General features: G+C 29.8%; 2 protein-coding genes across 4 annotated transcripts in view; one reads left to right on the top strand and one right to left on the bottom strand.

The window, feature by feature from the left end:
- LOC111690306 (serine-rich adhesin for platelets) overlaps window positions 1–21851 on the top strand; it is a 50997-nt gene extending 29146 nt beyond the window's left edge. For both annotated transcript variants that reach the window (XM_046949065.1, XM_046949066.1), the window contains exons 2-7: window positions 6552–6618; window positions 6719–10921; window positions 12126–12245; window positions 20808–21065; window positions 21147–21338; window positions 21403–21851. In XM_046949065.1, coding sequence (XP_046805021.1) covers window positions 6552–6618; window positions 6719–10921; window positions 12126–12245; window positions 20808–21065; window positions 21147–21338; window positions 21403–21486 — 4924 coding nt within the window. In that variant the 3' untranslated portion in view covers window positions 21487–21851. The remainder of the gene's footprint in view (window positions 1–6551; window positions 6619–6718; window positions 10922–12125; window positions 12246–20807; window positions 21066–21146; window positions 21339–21402) is intronic.
- LOC111690307 (transmembrane protein 192) lies at window positions 21834–24201 on the bottom strand. 2 transcript variants are annotated; one of them, XM_046949069.1, is made up of 6 exons: window positions 23996–24201; window positions 23763–23896; window positions 23571–23703; window positions 22295–22559; window positions 22109–22233; window positions 21834–22049 (listed from the first exon to the last, which is right to left on the bottom strand). In XM_046949069.1, the coding sequence occupies exons 1-6, from the start codon at window positions 23996–23998 to the stop codon at window positions 21960–21962; spliced, it is 750 nt and encodes a 249-aa protein (XP_046805025.1). In that variant the 5' UTR covers window positions 23999–24201; the 3' UTR covers window positions 21834–21959. The 2 variants fall into 2 exon arrangements, with proteins under 2 accessions (XP_046805025.1, XP_023308543.2); XM_023452775.2 differs by having other exon boundaries at window positions 23960–24200.
- Between the last annotated feature and the right edge of the window lie 151 nt (window positions 24202–24352).

Raw genomic sequence — 24352 nt, forward strand, 5'->3', positions numbered from 1 at the left:
AGTTCGATTCCTCCATAAAAGCCATACTTCGAATGACCATTAACATTGTATTAATATACAGATTTGACAATGTTTCATAGCTATAGAACGATTTTTTTTTTAATTTTGTGTGAAAACTACCCAGGTTTTGTTAGTGTTTTTTATATTAAATTTTAAATATTGATTAACACTCTTTTTTCTGAATACGGGCCTTATGCTAGAGGTCAAATACATCTGAAATTTTAACCTTAAGTTATACAATCATGATTCCCTCAACTCAACTAATGCAATTAACAAAAGTTAATTGAAATAAATAACAATAATAATCTTTATTAAAAATTTCAAAAAATCTTTCATAAAAACTTTATTACTTTCTTAATAAATAAGAAAATACAAATTTTCATTTAATCCTCTTACATTTTTCACAGCCGTCAATTAATATAACAAAATCTATATATAATCTTTTTTTTTAATTTAATTAAAAAACACTTGACAAAATTTACTGTTACTGCAGATAAAGCAGATAGAAAAAAAAACACATAAATTCAATATTCACACTTTCAGCAAAAGCTGATAAAAAAAACTCACAACAGCAACAATTCGCTACTTAATATTTGTCAAATTATGACAAGAAGTTTTTACAATTTTTTTTCTATTATTGAGAAAAAATATACCATTATGACAGCTTAAAGAAACAAAACAGACGACACATTTCGAAGTACACTTCCTGCTTTTTTGCTCTAAATTACTTTTAAAGGGAAGAAGTAAATGGTTTTTTTATTAACAAAATACTAGGTAAAAATCATTGTTATATTATTTTTATATAAACAAACATTTTTACTAATTTTTTATTTATATTTATGTATATTTTTATGCTATTGTGTCCCCCATATCACCCGCATTTGGTAGCACAATTTCCCAATTTCCTTATCCATTTAATAAAGAGACATTTCTAAATACTGGTAATATTTTACAACTTATTTTCTGCTATTTTTGGGGCGTTAAGGATGATTGTGCTGCTGATGATGATGATGATGATGATGACGCTGCTGCCTGTTCTTGAGCCAATACCATAATAAGAGTTTGAGAGACAACTCAGCATTTTTATTTAAACTTTAAACTTATTTTTTGAGGGGGGAGGTGAACGGTATATAACGTTAAATACAGACCAAAAAGAATACAATATAAAACAAGTCTTGAAAGTAATTTTACGTCTGACTAAACATTAATGTGCCAATATTTTATTGTTTATTTGAAGAAAAAAAAAAAAAACAAACGACAAACAATGAAGAATTTGTTTTTCTTGCTTTTTTTCGAAAAATTATGTCTTGATTATGGTGTTTTCTTTTTAAATATTAAGATCAATCTATAGTAATAAATGGTTTAATAATTACACTGCAAGAAATTTTAAGATGCTGACAAATGTATTTTTAAAAATTATGAAATATTTAAAATATTTAGGTTTAAGAACATTATTTCGTTAAAAACTCAATTGAGAACTAACAAAAAGATAGTTTAGGTTGAACGTTATTTCCGGAATAACAAAGCTTTCGAGATACTTAGATCTAACTTCATACTTAGATCAACAAAGCTTTCGAGATACTTAGATCTAACTTCAATGAATGCCTGCCATTGGCAAAGAAAATACTTCAGAGCTTCACGCTTTTCTCCTAATCTAATGTGTCCATTCTGAATACGTATCATAATACTTAATTCAGATTTCCTCATTTTTTAGAACATTACTAGTCTTGCTCTCATCAGGGTCATCCCATTGGATTATTGTGGTTCTACCTACTGTGGAATTCTCTCACCCATATTTTTAATTCAGCTCTTGTAGCGTCAAATGGTTTTGCGTTTGATAGGTTAATTGCCTCGAGACCCCTTAACTTTAAAGCTATTACATACGCCCATATGATGTAAACCTAAACATCATATGGGCGCATTTAGAATATTTAGTTAAAGCTTTCTTACAATCCAATACGGTAGATTTAATTCGATCACCAGATACCATCCTTCTGGCTACCGGCAAATGTTTTAATTTCAGTGGTCGCCATATTTATCCAAATCCAAATTTACACATTCCGTTATTGCTCGGACTTCTGACTGAATGCTTATGTTATGATAAGGCAAACAGTGGTATATTTCTGTTTCTGGGCCTTCAATATAGAACTTAAGGCCTACTTTGATCCCCCATTTAGAGCCATCGGTGAAGCAACGGATTCCTGCTGGTGTTTGCTCTAACATTCCGCTTGATCAAGACATTCTATCTGGGATCACCGTTTAAAATTTTCCGATATATAAAACATTAAAATGTTTTTTTTTTAAATTAAGTAAGAAAAATTCATACTATTTACGAAATTTTTGTATTTCAAAACATTTGATACTACATCTTATTTTCTAAGAATTTATTTCAATTAAGTTTTTAACCAAATAAATCTGTCTCTGTGAAACTACATCCTGATATTATTTATATATATTATTTAAGAATTTTCATTCATTAATTTGAGATTTTAAAATAAATATAATTCTAAAACAAAAAGTTATTAAATTGTGGCATATGTTGCTGTTGATACACTTATTATTGTTGTTTATTTAACTACCTCAAGCTGTTGCACAAATTATTTTTAATTATAACCAATATATGTGTGGTAGAAAAGTAACCCAGCAAACATTGAGCAAGAATCATCATTCTTATTGTTGGAATAATATTTTGCTGTTAGTAATTCAAAATAGAACTTTGACCTATTATTTTCAAAATAAACTTTGACCTATTACAGTTTGTTTAAACAGTGTTGTTTTAGTCACTGCTAAGACAACGTTTTATTTAAAAGATGGGTCTACTTTATATATTTGTAATAACAAGTTCTTTTCAGTTTTTTTCTTTCTAAGAATTTCACTTGAAAAACATGTAAACTCTTTGAACTTCAGTTCACTGGGATGTATCCCCTGTTTTTTCCATGTTATTTTAAATACAAAAATGCTTGTTTTGATTACAAATTATACGCACATTTTATATTGTAAAAGCAACAATTAACTATTGTTTACAATTCCGCAAACATTTTATTGTTACAACAAAAGAACTGAAACTCACACAAAAAAAAAAATACACAAGAGAACAATGTTGTCAGTTTAAGTACTACATACAACTTAACTAGAGGATAACAGTGATTCACAAACTGAGAAAGATATTCATATTTTGGATTTTAACTACATACATTCAAAAGTTCCTAGAACTTTATAATTGTAACCTGTTATGCCCAATAAATTAGTAAAGTTCTACTTATCTAGTATATACTTCTTTAAAGGCGTCAGAATTGATATATTGTGTCCTGAAGTTTGACATTATAACTGTTCTAGAACAACTTTATTAGACATCTAAAAGTCCAAACAAAGCCTTAACATATGATATATCTTTATCGATATAAATTCAAACATGTTGAGAAATTTTGAGGCCTTTGGAAAAGTATAATTTGGTATTTTGTCCAAAATTGGTATACATGTGTTATTGGGATAAAAAAAACAGGCGAATGAACTTTCGTATCTAAAATGAATTCCGATAACTATAACGAAAATTCCAAATATATTAAACATGAATGCGATAATTGTGCACCAGGTTTTGAAAAGTACTTTAAAGATAAAAACTAATGTATAAAAAGTTTAAGAATCCCAGCATTTTCTCCCCTTGCTTGCTTTTTTCTGTCTATAGTGAAAAGCGTTGGTTAAAGAGTTAAACGTTTTTATATTTATGAGTATAATAAAACTCAATGATACAACAAATTAATGTCAAAACAAGTGTAAGAGCTCTTACAAACTTTTGAGAGCAGGTAAACCAAAACCAGCCTCCACCCTACCCACTTCCTCTATACAAAAATAAATATTTGCTAGAGTCAGAAGAAAGTGGTGGGTGGCAGTTACGACTCGTATGTGAATTTTTATTTTAGAAAATGTTTTCAAAATTAAAAGAAATAAACAAAATTCTTGTTACAAGTTAAGATTTTAATTATTGTAAAAAGTCACTTTTTCTTTTTGTTGTTGTTGTCCTTGTCACTGTTTAGATTGTAACAATAATATTTGTTAAGCTTTTTAACTTGAGGTTGTAAAAATAACTAAAGTTTAATTTCGTATTTTTTTTAATAACATTTTGTAGTCACGTATTTTCTTTCTTGAGACTTTTTTAATTGACTTCTTTTCACAGCAAATTCGACAGTATACAAGAGGTAATAGTAAAAAAAGGACTCAAAGAAATTATACAGGTTCATTAGGAGTGCTTTATCAGTTGTAATACGTTCACATTTATATTTTGGATTCTGGTTTCCCCTCCTCTTTTTAAGGAACAAATATAATATAAATTTTAATATTTCAAGTCAAGTTTGTTTTTTTTTTTATTTCTCATGTGTGTTTATCATTCATTCCTTTTATTTGCTTTGACACTTTAGTGATTCTTACGTGTTTCCTTAAACAAATTTTGTTGACTTTTTTTCCTATTTGTTTATTTAGTGGATTTTTTTCCTAATATTTTTGTTATATTTGTCAATGGTTTTTTCTTCGTGCAGTGAGTAAAAGAATCCTTTTTCACTCAACACTTCAATAACTTTGAAAGTTTTTCCACAACGTTGCTTTGCATATTAATTTTTGACATTGAAAAAATACATGTGAAACCTTTCTTTTTTTACCATTTGACTTGATTTCTGTAATAGAAACCTTTCAATATAGATGGAAACTAAAGTCTTGACTTAATTCTGAAAATTTAAACTCAGAATGAAGATCTATTTTAGGTTCATTATTTGTGTGCGTTACAAACATCTAAAGAAGCCCACAAAGATATTAAATATACCTTATATTGAAACTTCCAAAAATGATGGATAGTAAAACCACAAAACAACCACAAAATATGGTTATTTTAAGATTATAAAAAAAGATTCAAAAGGAATCTGTATTGGCAGTGAACCTGCTATCATATCTTTAACTGGAGTTTGTATCTTTTCGATACCATTAATTTTCATATAAATAACTGTATATAAATATGGATACTGTTCGAACTAACGCCAAAAGGTCAACTTCTAACCTCAGATTTAATCGATATTAAGCCGCCAGCTTACACCTCTGATTCAGACTGTTTTGAATGTTGGGCCGCCGAACATAGTCAAGCCGCCGCCGTCGGTCATTTTTGCATCGGCTTGCAACTCTGACCCAGACTTGTTCGCGAATATCGGCCGTCATGTGAGGAAATGGTGAAGTATTGTAACCAAGAAAATTTTCGGGACTGCTTTGATGAGATATGCTCAATTTCTAGACAGACTTAGTCTTTCAGTGATGCAAAGTCTCATAATGTGTTAGGGCTTTCAAGTGTAAGACTACGGCTGTTGGTTTCCTCATTAACAGAACTCTGTATAATAGGAGCGCATCTTCCTTTAATCATCAATACAACTACATCTGTACAAATTGCCAAAACAAAGAGGAAACTATTAAACATTTTCGTTGCCAGAATTTGACTACCACGATTGCATACAAATAAGGTGTAAAATGCTTTATTCTACTCCATGAGATTTTTTTTTACGAATAATTTCAAAATTTTTTCGAACATACATATCTTACATTTTGAAAAATATTTATAAAGTTTCTAAGATAATTTCCAGTTCATCAAGATTTATTAAAATTTGTAATTTTTTAAATAATTTTAAAATTGTATAATATTTCCATTTCGAAAATTAGGAAAAACATTTTTTTAATCTGGTTTCATTTTAATTTGAATTCACACATTGTTTTTAAACGTTTCTTTTCTTGTATTTCTTTATTAAATTATTTATGGTTTTTTCAACATTTTTAATTAGTTTAAAATATACAACAAAGAAATTTGTTCACAATTTATTTATGCATGTTGTTTATAAGTATAAACTTATTCAAAAGATTGTTTAACACCAAGTCCCTACAATTATGTAGATTGGCACCTTTAGGCAAGAACATATTTTTGTTGTTTCCATCCCTCCACGAAACTCATACTTTAGGTCATACATTATTACGGTTATAAATTTTAAATCTTTTTTTAATCCAACTAAGATTTTTGGCCTTTCTAGGGGTGTGTTGTTTAAAAAATATATTATTTTTTTTTTTCAAATATATATTTCAGAGTTTTTTTTGTTTGTTACATTTTGGCACGTTCTTCAAAAATGCATTAATTATTCTTGTAAATAACAGATGAAGACGTTTGCCGAATGTAAGAATGTTAAGGGTAACGGGCCACAATCTTAATCATGATTGTTAATGAGTTTTTGGCTGAGGTCAAGTGTTGCAAAACAAAAACTTTTCCAAAAAAAACTTTGTTTAAAAACAAAAGAAATTATTAGAAAAACACAATGACAGGTGAGATTTTAAGGTGTTCATTTTTTTTAATGTAAACAAAATCTATAAATCACGTAGTCTTGAGGCAATCTCAAGTGGTTTCTGATAAGCGTGACACTTATTTACAAATAATTGCTATAAAATAACAAAAGAACTTATTAATTGAAGTATATGAAAGTTTAGTTTAGAAATTTAATTCGAAAAATAATGAATTTTCTTTTTATCTGTTTCAGCAATCGCTGCAATTACGGTTCATATCGAAACAACAGCTATCAGAATCAAAATTGTCCCAAAAATTATGTAAGTAAATTTTAAAACTATTTTTACGCTTAAACTACTGCCGCCCATTTTGTTTTTAAATTAATCTGTTTCTGCATAAACTTTCTCCATATCCTTTTAGAAAAATCGCGAATTTAACGAATATTATACAAATAATTTTACACAAACAAATCATTTCAATTCATACAAACGCTGGTCGGATTGGGACAACAGTAACAGCAGCAGCAATAATACAAATTACAATCGTTGGAATTTAAATCGTAATAATAATAGTTATCGCAACAATTATAATTATTCAGAAAATACATACAAAGAACGAGAATCATCATTTGCCGAAGATTCATTTCAATACAATAGTTTTAATAACGATATCAGTCAAACCAAAGAAACTGATCCAGTTCAATCCATAATAGAAACAGCTACAACAACAACATTTGAAAATACCAAAACATTTAGTAATAATAAGTTTAAAAATAATAATAATAGTAATACAACTTTAAGAAGTAAACAATTTAAACAAAAGAAAACTAAAGTGAAAGTTACACAAAAAAATAAAAGACAAATAACTAGGAAAACAAATACAAAAACTAAAACAAAAGAAACGTGTGAAAATAATGTAGAATTTGAAACTGATTTAAATGAAAAAGTATATAAACAAGTGGAAGATAGTGAAAATAATGCAACAACTTTAAATACAAGTGATAATGCAGAAGAATTGAGTGTTTCAAGTAAAGAATTGGAAACCGAAACAGCAAATTTAAGTGCCATTGCATTAAATGCAAATGCTGAAATATTAGAACAGACTGAAGACTTTTTAAATTCCAAATCCCCAAATACTAGTGTTGAGACATCAGCAGCAACTACCTGCGCAACTTCTACAGATTTATTCCAGCCTAAAGCGCCAACGAACGAAGAAAGTAAAAACGAACCCACAACAGTATTAGATAATTCCATACCCCTCCCATTCCAAGAACATACAAACTCCAAGAGTCCCACACAAGCACCGCTTAACACTTCTACTACAAGTGAGAGTGAACACTTTGAATTTCATACACCTAAAATATCACTAATACCAATATCACGTCTACTTGCCTCAGAGTTTTGGGAGTCCAACTGCAGCGATAGCTTAACAGCGCCAGAAAACTCCTGTAAACTCAACAATACCCCACAGAAAACCGTTTATAAACCAAATTTAGTTAAACGCAAACGTAACGTTTCAACCTGCAGTAACTCCTCCACAAACAGTCAAACAAATAGTGCTACCGATCGTATAGTAGAAAAACTGGTCACAATGAATAAAATCAATATTAAGAATATTATCAATAGCAGTGAAACGAAATACGATGAAGCCCTTAAGACACAAGCCAGGAAACGTTTGCGCGAAGAAATACGCCGCCAATTGAAGAGCATGAATATAGAACCACCAAAATATCCCATATGCTCGGATTTTGTACCCGATGAAATAGTCGATTCTATTGATATACCCGATGTGGTATTCGATGAGATACGTAAAGCTTTGGGACTAGAGCTATTTCCTTTAAACAAAGAAGAAAACATAAAATCCATAAAAGAAATATTATCAACAGTAACAGCAGATGACAATGTATTGTCAACAATGCCGCCGACGGTTGAAGCACAGCAACAGCCCTTGTTAACAGTTGATATCATAAATACAGAACAGAATGCGACAACTTTAGCGCCCATGGAAATAGATGAATTGCTATCAATTCAAAAGATCCCTGAACTACCTACTACTAAACCACCACCACCAACAGCATCCTCGCCACCCAAAGTTAAGTGTGAAATTAAGAGCGAAATGATAACTGAAAATAAACATTCTTTGGAGAAAATTAAGGCATCAGACAGCAGTCGCGCCAAAACAAAGAAACTCACAAAACGTAAAGAATCTCATAAATCTAGAAGTCATCGAACTCCCAAAAAGCCTAAAGAAGATGTGGTGGTACTCATAACATCCTCTTCGGAGTCATCTTCCTCGTCATCATCTTCCTCCTCCTCTTCTTCGTCGTCGTCTTCTTCGTCATCTTCCTCCTCGTCTAGCGATTCAGAATCGGATGTATCAGAAAAAAGTTCTGCTTCTTTGGCCAAAAGAAAACGTCTCAAACTTAAAGTGGATGCTGAAAATGTGGTTGATAGTTTTGAAAAATTAATCCTCAGCAGTTTAAGTGAGAGTCTTAAAGAACGTTATCGCAGCAAATATTCCACTTCTATTAGTACCAAACTTCATTTTATATCATGTATTTGCACCAGTGAATACAACAGCGGCAAGTTTTCCAAACTACAAATAGCCAAAGTGCAAAAGAATCTTAAATCCTCGGATTGTTCGATGGCTTTGGAATTTCTAATGAAAGAAATTGTAAATGTTTTCAATAAACAAAAACAGGTGGCTAAACTGGAAGATGGCAATAATAAGTCTGCCAGAAAATCAGATAGTTCGCCAAGAAAGGAACCCACAAAAGATGCCGGCAAGAAGGCAAGTAATGAACATATTGCCAAAGAAAAATCTAATAATAGCAAAACATCAAGCAAATCATCAACCGATACAATAAAAACAAAAACTGTCAATGCAGCAGAAAAAGTTGTATTTTCCGCCACCAATGGTGAGAAACACATTCAACAATGTGTTAGCAAAGTTTTGTCTCTTTACCGTCAGGAAATGAAGGCCGCCATGCAAGCAAATGAAACAAAAAATCAAAACTCAAACGCACAGAAATCGTCATCAATACCATCATCATCAGCAGCAACAGCTGAAAATTCAACAAAGACGCCCCAACAACAACAGCAGCAAACATCAACAAAGTCATCATCATCATCATGCTCTTCATCACTAACAACTTCAAACAATAAAGATAAAAATGCTGGCTATGCAAAACATAATGAAAATGAATCGCATTTAAAAAATCCAATAAATTGTCTTAATCAACAGCAGCAGCAACAACATCAAACAACTTCACAACAAAGTCAAGCTACTAACCGAGATAATGATGAACAACTCCAATTGAATACGTCGTGCTCATTGACAAAATTGCAACAAAGTGCAGACACTGCCAAGGAAAAGCTAACAACACAAATTATACCAATTCATAACTTCTGCTCCTCTGACTTTAGCAGCAATGTCACCGCTAGTCTAAATGGTAACCTAAACTCAAGTATTTTAGGCATTTCTTCAGCCAGTTTTAATCAACAGCCCTCATTTCCCATAGTCGATCTGGAGGAATTAAGAAAACAAAGTCCTGTAGGCGAAGTGGTGGTCAATAATCTGCGTGAAATCGATGTTAAACTAATGGAACTGCATAAAAGGAAAATGTACTTGGAGGAAATGATATTGAAGTTGCAAAAAGATAAAATGGAAGCCGATCTCTTGACCATAAAACTGCAAAATGAGAAATTTATACTTCTCAATACCGCCATGACAGCAAATGTTACTTCGACTGCTTTGAAAAACAGCAACAACAATAACGAAAATTACAATAACAACGGTAAACAAAATGAAACCTTTTCATCTTTTAAGAATATAAAAACAGAAGCATATAAATCTAAAGAAACTTCCCAGGAGGATGTTGAAAAAAAGCAAGAAGAACCTCTTAAAAAGAATTTGAAACCCCGATCTTTGATTAAATCTCCGGCAGCAAAAAGAAAACCGGTTGCCGGTGCTAAAAGGAAAATTGCAACGAACGCTACAACTAGTGAAACTCCCAAAAAACGCAAGAAACCCATAATAACAAAAACAATTGCTAAGAAAACTGCAACACCAAAAACCACAAAATCAAATCAAAACAAAGTTATAGCAACAAAAACGGATAGCAGCAAGAACGCAACTACTATAAATCCAGCAAAGTCTGTAGAAGAATCTTCGGATAAGGATAAAAATGATAACAGTTCTTCAACGGCACCACCACCACCGCCACTACCAATAGAACCCACTCCCTCTCCTCCCAATCCACCAGCTGCACCCCAACCGCCTCCACTTACCACTTCTCCAACAACAACAACAGTAACAGAAATCAATAATAATCCTCAAGTAGCTATAACAAAATCTCCTATTAATAAATCTCTATATAAAAATATGCCCACTGGCAGTTTTGATGATATACGCAATCCGATTACACAAATACGAATATTTGAGGAATTTATATTTGCCTCTTCAGAGGATGGCAAACTTTATAAGTTTGATGTTAATACTCTTAAGCTGCTGATGCAATTTGCCAAACACTGTGAAGCCATAACACAAATGTACTTATGCCCCGAAAGGAAATTTATCTTTACCACTTCTCTGGATGGTTATCTTAAGAAATCATCATTGGAGGTAAGTATTGAAAGGTTTTAACACTTTATCCATAAATCCGTAATTTTTATTCATGGGTTTTACGTTAACAGTCCGTTTTTTTGTAAGACAGTTGTATAATATTGTATTCTGTAACAATTAAACTAGTTTTAAAAATCTTACAAAGAGCTTGCTCTCAAAAGAGTTCCTAAAACTTTTTCCGTGTTTAAATTATTACCAAAACGATTTTGACTTTATAATATTATTGTAGCAACAGTTCCGATTATTGAACATAAAGATCAAGAACGAGTTCAGATAAACTCAAGAAGTCAAAAATTTGCTCCGTATTCCGATTCGAATTTCGATATAAACGTATACACATTTAATTCTAATTTTTTAGTATTGTATAGTTATACTCTACACCACCATAGTGGGCAGGGTATTATGCATTTGTGCTGATGTATGAAACACCCAAAAATATTTTTCCACCTTAAATGTAAACCAATCGGTTCTGAATCACTTTCGGAGTCTATTTAGCTATGTCCGTCTGCGCAAATTACAATTCTCAATTTTCAAGATTATTGCAGAAATTTGGCACATACTCTTTTTTTGACTCAAGCACGATTGAAAATTGTTAAAATCAGTCCATTTTTTCGTATAGCCCTCATACAACCTTACATCCGAATAGTTCTTTTGAGCTCATAATTGTTTTTGTATTACTTCATAAATCGGCAAAACATGCCACTGCCTCGATATAACACCTTATTTATATACAGTCAAACTCGCTTATAACGAACACGGGTTTAACGAATTTTCGGTTATTATGAACAAGTTTTCCAGTCCCGCTATTTTGGTAACTAATTTCATACAATAAACATCTCTTCTAACGAACTCGGTTATTAGGAAACCTTGTATTAAATAAATTTATAAATCATATTCTTAAAATTTCGTAAAATGCCACTTTAATTTTGGAACTACAAAAACTTCACCCCGTCTTATTACAAACTTCGCTTATAACGAACAACTTTGTCTGGTACCGCCGAGTTCGTTATAAACGAATTTGACTGTAATTCCTCTTTGGTCAACGAAATGTTAAAATATTTGTGAATTGACAAATTATCAAAATTTTCAACGTAATCAATGATGTAGGGTATCTTGCCATGTCCGACTATAAAATTAATAAATTAATAATTTTATATATTGTTTAATTTTCAACCTAACCGTGTACAATTTTAACTAATTTCAGAACTTCGCAAAGGATTTAAAATCGGTATATCTACAAGAACCTCTGCAATCTATCGATATACAATGGAATATCGCATTTATTGGCAGTAGATGGGGAAATATATACACCTACAATGTTGATGTAAGTATTTTTAAATAATCCTAAAAATATCACAATAACTTCTCAATATGTCTTAGGAACTAGTTTCAAAAATGTGCTACAAATGTGCATTTTTTTCCTAAACATTGACTGTGTATGTTTATATGTAACTTTCACACATAGGAAAGTTTACTACAGGATTTTCTAACAAGTCTAGACAAATCAATAGCCAAAAAAACCAAACTTGTGTAAACATAGTTCAGCATATCATTACAAACATAATTAAAGTTGGAAAAAAACGAATTAAAATAAAAATATTTCTTCTTCCCAACTCCCCCTTACTCTAAACTTTCTAGTTGTGAAACTTAAAAATTCAACTTAATCTATTTTTCATGTTCCTTTCGCAACATTCGATACATGTCTGATTTACACAAACACATAGTCAGTCTTTATAAAAAATTATTTACTACAAATAAAAAATGGCGGATATACATATTGTTTTTTTTTTTTTTTTGGTATGCTAAAGTCATAAAGTTCGATTTTGAAATTTATTGGCACGACGTGATTATAATTTTCATGACTGCCTATTTGAGTGTAATTTATTTATTTGTGTTTATCAGGAAAGACGACAAAACGAAACGCTCCAACAATTTCTTTTTTTAACAGTGTAACAATTGTGTTAGAAACAATGGCGGTTTAATTTCGAAATGTTCTAAAAGTAGACAAAATATTTTGCTTTTGTTTTCTCTTGAATGTTACAAATTAACATGGGTTTAGAAAACTGAGTTTCTGAACATCCAATGAACATAGATAGCATTTTCCTTATAAAAACAACAGGCCCGATACTGACATATACTACATATTAAAAAAAATAACTTAAATAAAAATTTCAATTGAAACATATTTACATGGAGCCTGTCAAAATTGAATGTTCGGCATGATTTTAATGTCGTAGTTCAGTTGACACTAAACAGGTATATGCAATCGAACAGCTGATAATTTTTTTGTTTAAATAAAATTTGAATAACAAAAAAATTAAAAATGCTTAGTTTTTTTAAATACTTAATATTGTTTGCATAAATAATACATTTCAATCATATTCCGCATTACGCTTTTTGTTAAGTCCGCTGTCTTGAAATTAAGCATGTGGAGTTTATTAGAATCTATAAAAGTGGTCCCTTTGGTAGACATAAAAGAAAGCAATCAGGGATTTGAGTGAATGAAAATTTAAACTAGAATATTTTCTGGTACTTTTTCGTTCATTAATTGTTACTTATTTAATTATCTATAATATTGAACTTAGGAACATGAAATTAAATAAAATAGGTCTTTTGGTACTTTTTCGTACTTCGCTGGTACTGGTACTTTTAGAGCTTTCTATAATATTGAATATATTATAAACATAAAATTAAACACGCAGTATCCTAATTAAACGAAAATTGAAAAAGAATACTTTGGTACTTTTTTGTTCTTTTGCTAATACTTTTCTATAATATTGAACCTAAAAACATAAAATTGTATAAAAATCTGTATGCGATTTTTTTGGTTTCTGGTTGAAAATTAAGTCATTATCGAGCAAAAAACTAAAAACACAAGTCTTCACGAAATAAATGAAATTTTTTGGTCGTTTTAAAAAACCAATTCCGACAAATTATTAGATACTATGACAAAAGTTATAAATTAAAAAAAAATGATTAAAATTTTTTCAAATCAGTTGTATAGAATGTATTTCAGTTCTAAAATATTATAGTTTTCAATAAAACTATTTTGTTAAAAAAAAAACTATATATAATTTTATTTATTCTACTGTATAATAGGAATCTCAATGTAATTCCAACTTAATTATTATTTATCACAAAAAATGTAAAAAATAATAAGTGCATTTGAATTGTTTCAAATAAATACAAAAAAAAAGAATTTTTAACAAAATATTTATTGTAAATTGCAATATAGAACCTCCTTTTAAGATGGAGTTGTTCAAAAAATTAAAAATTTTATATTTTATATATAAATAAGAACAAATATTTTTCAAACTACAAATGGCGTGATTTGGGATTTCTATATATGTACGTATATAACCAAAAACTATATACACATTTTGTATATGTACATGTTAGTAAGTACTTTTATTGCTACTTGTATGTATTTGTTTTTTTACCACTACCAGTATATTTAACTGTTTTTAATGTTTGCAGCAACACAAATCTAAATAACAATATAAATGCAACAATACTCATACCATTAACATCCAACAGATGTCTAGGATATTTTAATACTTAACCATTCCATCTCTTTCCAACCTAAATGAAGCAAAATATGTATATGTGCCACTGAGTTTATATGTTTTGGAATTTTAGGCTTGGTCTTGTTTTTTCTCCAAACTATTACAACTACAAATACATTTCAAAATACATAGATATTGTGCATGAAAGAATGTGTTTATGTGTGCGTGTGTGTGTGTTGCAATTTTCTGACATGACATAGAAAAAAAGGGTTGTTGTAAATAAATAAATAAACACAAATGGCACAATATTCGTATACATAATACAAAATACACATACATAGATACATATCTACGGAAAATGCTGCTCAGCGCAGTAACTGCATTTTAGTTGTAGTGAATAACAACACCTCTTTTTAAGGTGGAGTTGTTGCATTGTTGTGTGGAAATAAACTAATGTTTTGTATATCTTTTACTACAAAATAACTACAAATGGCGTTTATTATATGACTTAATGTTTTGTATATATGTACTTATACAAAAACAACACTATATACATATGTATATATGTGCATATGCATGTATTAAGTATATAACAGGATACCTATATACTAGTTACATATATAGAGTTTGCTTTTATTTACAAGTTTATACCCCACAGACTTCTCGCAACAACAGCAAAGTTAATGCCCCCATTAGAAGAAGGAAAATAAAACAATACAATTAATAAATAACTTTTGCAACAACACCAAAACACTTACTTTAGTGTATAAACAGCCATTTTAGTAAGTATAAATGCTTTTCATTCCTTTACTCCAAACTTCTTTTAAAATTTTTAAAAAACTTCAAAGATTATCAAAAAAGAAGGGGGTATATTGTTTTTGTCACTCCGTTTGTAACAAAATGAAATAAATATAAATATAAAAATGAAATAATAATAATAATAATGAAACGATCTAGTTATGACCGTCCGTCTATCTGTTGAAATCACGGTGAAAGGAGCCAGACAGTTGAAATTTTGCATAAATATTCTAATTATGAACCTTATGAATAGGCTTGTTTGGTATTGAAAATGGGCAAATTCGGTCTACTTTTTTACATACCCCCCAAACAAGTCGATCACGGTTGTTAGATCTTACAACGTTGGCAGTAAAATGTCTAATAATACTGTCATCTTACAAATTTTATCTCGCAATATTTTCGAAAATGCTTTTTCTGACAACGTTGCAAAAGAAAAATTGTAAGTTCAGACGATTATTAGACATTTTCTGAACATTATACCGACAACGTTGTAAGATCTGACAACCGTGTATCACGGCTTTAAGTCTTATGCGAACGTAATTCTTTTAACCAAATTTTATCAGGATCGGAACCAAAATCTCTCTACTAGGTTTTGCGAGGATCGGTCTATAATTGGCCCTACCTCCTGCGTAAATTCCCTTGTCATGTCAAGAAGCCAAGAGGAAAAGCATAGAACGCGATTTACTCGAGGCATGTAAACCTTCATCTAAACACGCTGAAAATATAGAAGTTGTAAAGTTGAAGTGTTCCGTTTATCGAACATATTTCACATTTACAAGTCCATTGACTAATCAATAGAATAATCTACAGACTATAGTCTACAGAATAGTTCGACTATTTCATGGGCTAATCAAAAGACCAATCCATAGGCTAATCAACTGACTATGGAGTAGTTAATAGACTATTCAAATGATTAGTCAATAGACTAGCCAATAAACAGGCCAATACTACGTAATAGAGGAGGAAACCACATACTAATTAATAGACCAGTCTATAGACTAGTCTATAGCTCGTCCAAAGACTAGTTTTTGAAAGAAACTATAAATGTTCTTACTATAAGTAAAATGCAGGTATAATTGTACCCCTAAATCTCACTACTACATGTACATATGTAGTTCTGCACCAACTATGTATAGTACATAGTACGTATGAATATGTATACATATACTAATGACAGATTGATGTAAATAAATAAACAAACAAGGCAGGCGTTTACATGCATAGCAACACAACTGAATTCTATATATAAATAGAATAACAGAGAAGGATTTACCCCCTCCTACCCTCACTTGTAAAGGTGGAGTCATTTAAGCCAAATGCAATGGTGTGCAATATACATATTTATTATATTGTGTATATTCGTATTATTGATCTGTATATAGTTTGTCTTAAACGAAAAAAAAAATACCAAAACAAAATATGATTCGTATACTTACACAAAATTGCAGAAAAAAATATATGTTTTGTATTTATTTAAAACTATATACAACCTCCAACTGCCTGCATTTTCATTATATGCAAGTGTAACGTGCACACAACATTACATATACACATATATCCACTCACAAACAGCCTTTACTCACAGTAGTGAGAGAATTGTTGTATGCCAATAAACAACTAAAGCTAAACAACAACATGCAATAATAAAAACTGATACACCTAAAATACTTCCCCTTTCCTACAGCTTGCAACTTAACTATTGTTTTGTAAACAACACAGTATTATTTCTTCTTCTCCCACTCATACTATTTGTACTCTCTTTAATACATCACACAATTCCATCTCCCACAAAATGCATTATTTTGGATATAATATGGAGTGCGCATGTCCTGTCTTCTCTTGCACTTGTGGTTGCAATTATACACTACTCTACACTGTTGCTGATGGTAGAGTAGTAGTTATAGTTTTTCTTGAGTTTATTTAAGTATTTTATAGACATTTTTATAGTTCCATACCACTTTACACACTTACATACTTCTCTTTTTTTTTTTGGTTAAATGTGCAAAGGACTATACTCTTTTGTTTATATTTGTTTTTGTTTATTTTTTTGTAATGTATGTATATAGTATATGTGTGTAAATGTTTTTATTTTCAATAAAATTGTTGCTGCTGTGCTGTTTTACTTTTTGTTGTTGTAATGTTTAGCAATAGTAAACTAAAACAACAATAATACATACAACACACCTCTACTTATATTCATAGAAAAATTGCATTGGATTTCATTATTCTTTGGCTTTTTCTCTCTGCAGGATTTTGTTTCGTTTTAAGATTTTCTGCCTGGAAAATATTGCTGCTGTTGTTGTTGTTTTTTGTAGGCGTTATTTTTTTCGGATATCTTGTTTCTTATTGGCTGTTTTAAACAGTTTTGTTGTTGCAATATTGTTCCTTGTTGTGTTGTTATTTTCCCAGCAGCACAACAATAATGATTGCATTTTCACTACATATTGTTGTTCTTATAAAATCTATCTTGTATCCCATATGTATGTATGTATGTATGTATGCATTTGTATGTACTAAATTGTATACTTGTATTTACTAAATACATATAAATAAACATCAGCAAATAATAATAAAAGAAAAGTGGAAAATGGGTGCGACTAGCATTTTTTCTATTAAGTAAATATTTTATAGGAGTTTTCTAGTGTTGCATCTAACTATATACATACATATATAACATAAATATTAGTTTCAAAATGGCATCCTATTTAAAATAAATAAAATACTAGCTACATTTCTTATATTTTTATTTATTTAATAGTTATTTAGTTGCAGCAGTAACGAATCAATATTAACAAAGCAAATTACATTTTCGTAGCTTTTTCATGTCAAATTGAATTATGTGAAAACATTTTTCAAACTATTTTTTTTATTAAATTTTAATTAAAACTTATTAAACTATATTATAAATATGCAGTTCTATTAATTAGAAATTTTAGCTCTAGGTTTTATTAAAATGCATTTTGTTATTTTTAATATTGAGGTCCTAAATAAAGGGACTAAAACTTAAGAAATATATATTAGAAACTATTTGCATTATTTCATAGGGAATACAGAATCTTGATTTTCATAGGATATTTTACAAATTTCTGTTAAATCAGATATCACTCATACAACGTGTAATCCTTAATTAAATCAGCCGCAATACATGTGGTATGAGTAACGTCATTAGATGGTTTTTAATAAAAAATAGTATCTATCTTATTGAATTAAAAATTAATTATTTTATTTTATGTAAATTTCTTTAGATCCCCCAATCGTCCTTTCTAATGACCCAAAGGCTGTTATAATTTAAAATACTTGGAGAATTTTATATTTTAAATTAATGAAAAAAATCGAATAGGTAATGTTCAAAATGTCCATTTGTTTTGGAATTTTTTTAAATTATCCCATATTTAAAATGTGGATAATCTTCATATTAAATTTAAACAAAAAACATATTTTTGGAGAGAACTTTTTAAGGACAGAACCTAAAATGTTATTTATAACACTTGCGAGGTACGTCAACTGAAAGAAGGAAATATTTTTGAAACTTCTAAATAAAAGTTAGACCGATTTGAGTGAAATTGCACATACGCAGTGTTGTCTAGTTTAAGTTTAGAATTGGGCCTAATGGATCTGCTATACGAGTACTACATATAAACATACATATAAATATTTTATTAGCTTTCAAAGATGTATATAAATCTCTTATAGCTTAGTAGGTATTCACAAGTTTAAGTGAAAGAAAGTTTAAAACATTTAGACATGCAAGGGACCAGGTTCATTCGAATAATACCTATTTCCCCCAAAACTGGAACATTTCTAAAAAACTGAAAATCATTATAATGTATAAATTTCGAACGTATGGTATATTTGTGACAATTTACTTTAGCAAAAGCATCAGATGCTTTGGGCACGACAAGTTTGGGTTTCATAACACTGCAGTACAAAACATTGACAATAGAGTATGCATTTCCAAAGGGTCATCGACAAGTATTTAGTTTTTTGTGATTTTGTCATTACTCCATTCCCCTTCAGGATTCTAAAGGATAGACGAATTATTTGGCTGGTCCAGGGGAGTCATCTTCTTCTATGTTGCTCCTTTTACATAAACCATCTCTCGCTAAACCTCCACCTTCAATCGACAAGTATAGCATTCGTAACTTAAAGATAATCCGCGCATCAATTTTTAAGCTGAAATTGTTATTTGCTAAAACTACACAAACAGCTAACTTACTGAGTTGGGGAACAACTCTCCCGTCATCGCGAGTATTTCTTAAACGCGTTCAGGCTTGTGTTTGTTGCCTGGCTTTCGACAGTTTTGCATCTCGCTCGCACTGATGTATAACTGTTCAAAGTTATATGTTGTCAACATTAATCTCGTGCTTTCGTATCACCTCAAGTAAGGTTATCTTTTATTGGTGGAGATCATAGAATACTCAAACGTTTTAAACTGGTAGAGACCATAAAATACTCACGATATAAACTGGTGGAGACCATTAAAACTCTGGAACTTTTTTCTGGTGGAGGCCATTAATACTTTTGATGAAATCTAGTCCAAATGCTCCAACTTCCTGTATGAAGGTATAGGTCGGTTGGTGGGGTTTTCTCTGGACAAACGTGTGATAACCTGGCAATATGAGTGCTTAATGCATCGTCATCCTTATTAAACCCCCCCCAAAAAAAAGAAAGCATTTAAACACCGCAGTAAAATTGTGTTTAAACTAAGGGACTGCACAAGACAACAATAAAACCAAAAAACTAGTCTGTTTATAATGCGAATACGATATTTTTTTTTAACAAATTGTTACATTATTGTTGCTTTTTGTAACACTTTAGTTTAAACTTTGTCCCCCATATTCACAAATGCTTAATAAAGTTATTTATGATTTATCTTGGGAATTTTGTATGAAAAATGTGCGTAATAAACCTAAAATAAGCGATTATTATCTTTATGAATACGGGGGACACCCCCGTATTCTTGTGTTGTTACGTTTTAAAAGTCAGCCTAACTATGAACGAACGAAACAAGATCGATAACCGATTAATGCCGATTAAATAGACTAGAATTGTTAGAACTAATTTATAAAAAATACTATCATACTATATTTACTTTTTTATTGACGCTTGAACAACAATACATATTGAAATATATTTTGAAAATCCGAAATCCAGGTAAGATGTTGTACTAGCTATCATACAGTGAAAATATTAAATGTTTATGTCTTTCGAATGGAAATATTTTTACAATTATAAGTCCTATTGATCTAAATAACACCTGATTGAAAGATTATCTCCTGTGCCCTTGTCATTACAGTGAGAATTTCGATTGACATCTTTGGTTTTCTGTATTTCTCTTGGAACACCTTTTTTCAATCGCAGCGTAACTTAATGGATCAATTTAGTCCAATAGCATAATAGGAATGCTTAACGTTATCTATAGGTAACATGCTCTACAGGCATAACTAACTCTCTACTAATAATACGGAAGTCGGATCTGTTTTTATAATTTTTAGTTTCAGCGGAAGAGATTTGTGATTGAAGAATTTTTTTGTACCTATCTATCTATTTATAAAAAACTTGTTTTTTTTATTTATTTTCAGACAAATACCTTGTCAGATAAACCTCTATGTTCAACAGACTCATCAATCATATCAATCAAGGCCACAAAGGAAGGTGTACGTAAAATACTAATTGTCTCCTCTAAAGGCAATCTAATACACTTAAGGGATGCTAATTCTGGTCTCCTATTGCGTACATTTGATGTACCGGAATCAATAAACATATACAGTATACTATTAAATGATGACATCATTTATTGTGGCACACAAAAGAAAGAAATACGAAAATATGATTTTGTGGTGAGTAACAAAAGAAAAAGAAAAGAAAAATCTTATTTCAAATTTGAAATTGTTTCATTTTTAATTTCTTTAAAAAAATAGAGCGGTCAATATTTGGGTGTAATGACTTGTGGCAATGGAGCAGTCAGCATGCAAATGTACAACAATAAATACATATTTGTGGGATGTTATGATGGTTATATTTATATATTGGATAAAACAACGGGAAAACAATTGGGACGTTTAGCTGGTTCTGGAAAAATGATATTAACTTTAGAAATTATCGAAGATAAAGTAATTATAATTATATAAATAATAAAACTTTTAATATATAAAATTATTTCACTCATCTTTTCAGATTATCACTTCAGCAAAGGATAATACCATGAAAGTAACCGATATACCAAGTTATTGTTTAAAAAACAATACTAAAATAAATTAAAAATTTATTATCTCTTTTTGCAATCTAAAATTAACATTTCGTCTTTAAGCGAAAAACTAGTAATTCAATGAATAATTTTTAAAATTTAATTTATAATTACATAGTTTATTTAAATATTTTATTAATATTTAATGCTATTTTGCTTCAATATTTCTATAATAATATATACATACATATATACAAATATGAATTTATAAAACCATTTAATTTTAGTACATATTTCTTTTTTTTATAATTTGAAATAATATTTAAAATAGGTCATTCATTCATTATTCATATATATCGTACATACAAAATGTAGCATCATTAAAAAGTAAAAAATACAAAATAATAATGAAATAAAAACATAAAATTAAAGAAAAAAAGTATATTATCAATGTGGATTAATTAATTATAATAATAAATGTGGTAACAATTGTAAATCTATAATTTAGTTCATATCTTCATTCGTCGTGTGTTTCATTATAATCTATTCAGTGTGTAGTTCTTGCTGTTAATTGCATGTGATGCAATTTTTGATTCAACTTTTGGTTGTGATCTTTAAGGTAAGAAATAAGATCGGCCTGAAAGTTAAGCAATTGTTAAAATGTTTAACAATATAACAAAAAAAAAAACGAGTTACCTGTTTCTCTAATAGTTCAGCTACATTACCGCCTGGTTGCATAAGTCCCAACGAACCGGCAACCATATTTGTGCCGGCCAAAGCATCTGGACAACTGGAGTTTTTATTAAATTTATAAACTTTAACTGCAAATTAAAACAAAACATATATATTTTTTACTCTATTAAAATTACACTTAAATCTTACCAATATAAGTACTATGTGTCGTTACTAGTACCAGTGTTTCAGATATTTGGAACATTGCTATACACGTAACAGGTGTAAACCAAGTATCCCATTCTTGTATTCCATAGAAATGATGTAATAGTGCCTGCACCATTAACAGTATTGTATTCCAGGCCGATACAATATTTAAAGATACACCATTTAGTCGAACAATACTACGATGAAAATCATGATAACCGTTCATTCTTAATTCATTGTGTCTTCCGCGTATCAAGTGATCAAACAACTAAGTGTTGTGGAAAAAAAAGATAGATAATTAAAAAATAATTATTTTACATAAAAAAGGAACGAATTCCTGTAAAAACGAACAGTCCGAAGGAGTTTTGTCTTAAACCTATACAATTTATTAATTTGTTATGAAACTTTTTATCATTTGGACTTAATTTGACTGGAATAAAAAAACAAAAACTGGATTAACCAACTACGGATTTGAAATTGTCTAGTAGTGGCTACACTACATGGAATTGAAACCATTCCGATCGGAATTTGTGACAGGCCTGAATGATGTATGAAATTAAAAAAATGCGATCTTATGTAATTAAGTAAATGACAGTAAGATTATAATTGAATGAACTTGACTTGAGTTATGGGTTCATTAAACTGAAAATTAAAAAATATATTGAAAATGTGATTAGCATTGGGCAATAGCAGAACTTGAGTAAATGAATTGTGACTGATATTGTGTGCATGAAGTTTTGTGTTTGTGAGGGTTTTTTCCTGCTTTTTATATTTTTTCTCGTATAGAATTGTCATTTCGTTTGGTTCTATTAAAGTTAGTCTTAAAATTTATATTATGTAATTAACTGGTAATTTTGGTATTTGATTTGATTTGGTGGTTGAAAACTTTCCTCCAATTGTCTTATATTTATTCTGAAATGTTCAACTGATAGTTGTTTAATAGCTTCATGTTTCTGTCTGATATATATTAGATATGTCCTTTATAGTCTGGAGTTTTATTTGCCATGTAGTTGCTGTATGACATATTGATTGTTTCTGTGTGTTTTGTAACTGCTTATGTCCTATAGGGTATGTTTTTGAATATTATTAAATAAAATAAATATTGTAGATTTTTTTTAATATAAACATAGTTTTTTGAAGACAATAAACTAGTCTACACTAACTTCTAAAAGAAACCTTACAAGGACTCTACTTGGGAGCTGTAGACTACGGACCGATCATTTTTTACTAAATACTTTTACATATCTTTTAATGTAGATAAAGTAAAATTTGTACTTACAAATGTGAGAAGCCAAAATGCCACTCGTAAACATGTCATTATGAAGTAAGCTTCACCTTGTTTTTCTTCGGGCCACAAGGCAGCTAACATTATACCCACAAATGAGATTATAACAGAAACTGTTAAATGGACACTAAAAAATCGGAAAAAATGGCAAATATTACTTTTACAGGACGATAAAGCTAAACATACCTGTAGGCCGCAACTGTATTTAGTTTCTTAAAGCTGCCGTTTCCGCCAGAAGACAAAATGGGTTCGACATCACTGCCCATACTATTGGAAACTGCAGAAGATTCGCCCAATACATCATCCATGTACTGTGCACTCTATGAAATTGGAGTAAATTATAAATAAACATACATTTTTTTACAATATAATAATGCACATACGGAATTCATATTAAATCTGTTGGGATTCAAGCTAACCATTATATTTACTAGTTGCACTCTTCAATGAAAACCCGGTTTTTGAACGCGTCGCCTTATCTTAGTTTCAGTATAAATAAAATTTACTTCAATTGTTAATTATTAAAAACAGTGACTCAGTTATTGTTTTTCATTTTTGTTTGTCAATATACGCATTAATTGTTTTATTGTTTCTTTCTATTTTATTTTTTTTTTCTGCAATATAAAAACAAAAGAAATGCAACAAACTAAAGAACCAAGCTGATTCAAAATATTTTGCGGCGATGCAACTATTTTAATCGGCAGCTTGTTAAAGCAAACATCGGCGTTTAAAATGTTGAATAATTGGAAGAAATAATTTTTTTGTAAAAATATTTT

The sequence above is a fragment of the Lucilia cuprina genome, chromosome 4 (assembly GCF_022045245.1).
Source record: "Lucilia cuprina isolate Lc7/37 chromosome 4, ASM2204524v1, whole genome shotgun sequence".
In the NCBI taxonomy this organism is placed as follows: Eukaryota; Metazoa; Arthropoda; class Insecta; order Diptera; family Calliphoridae; genus Lucilia; species Lucilia cuprina.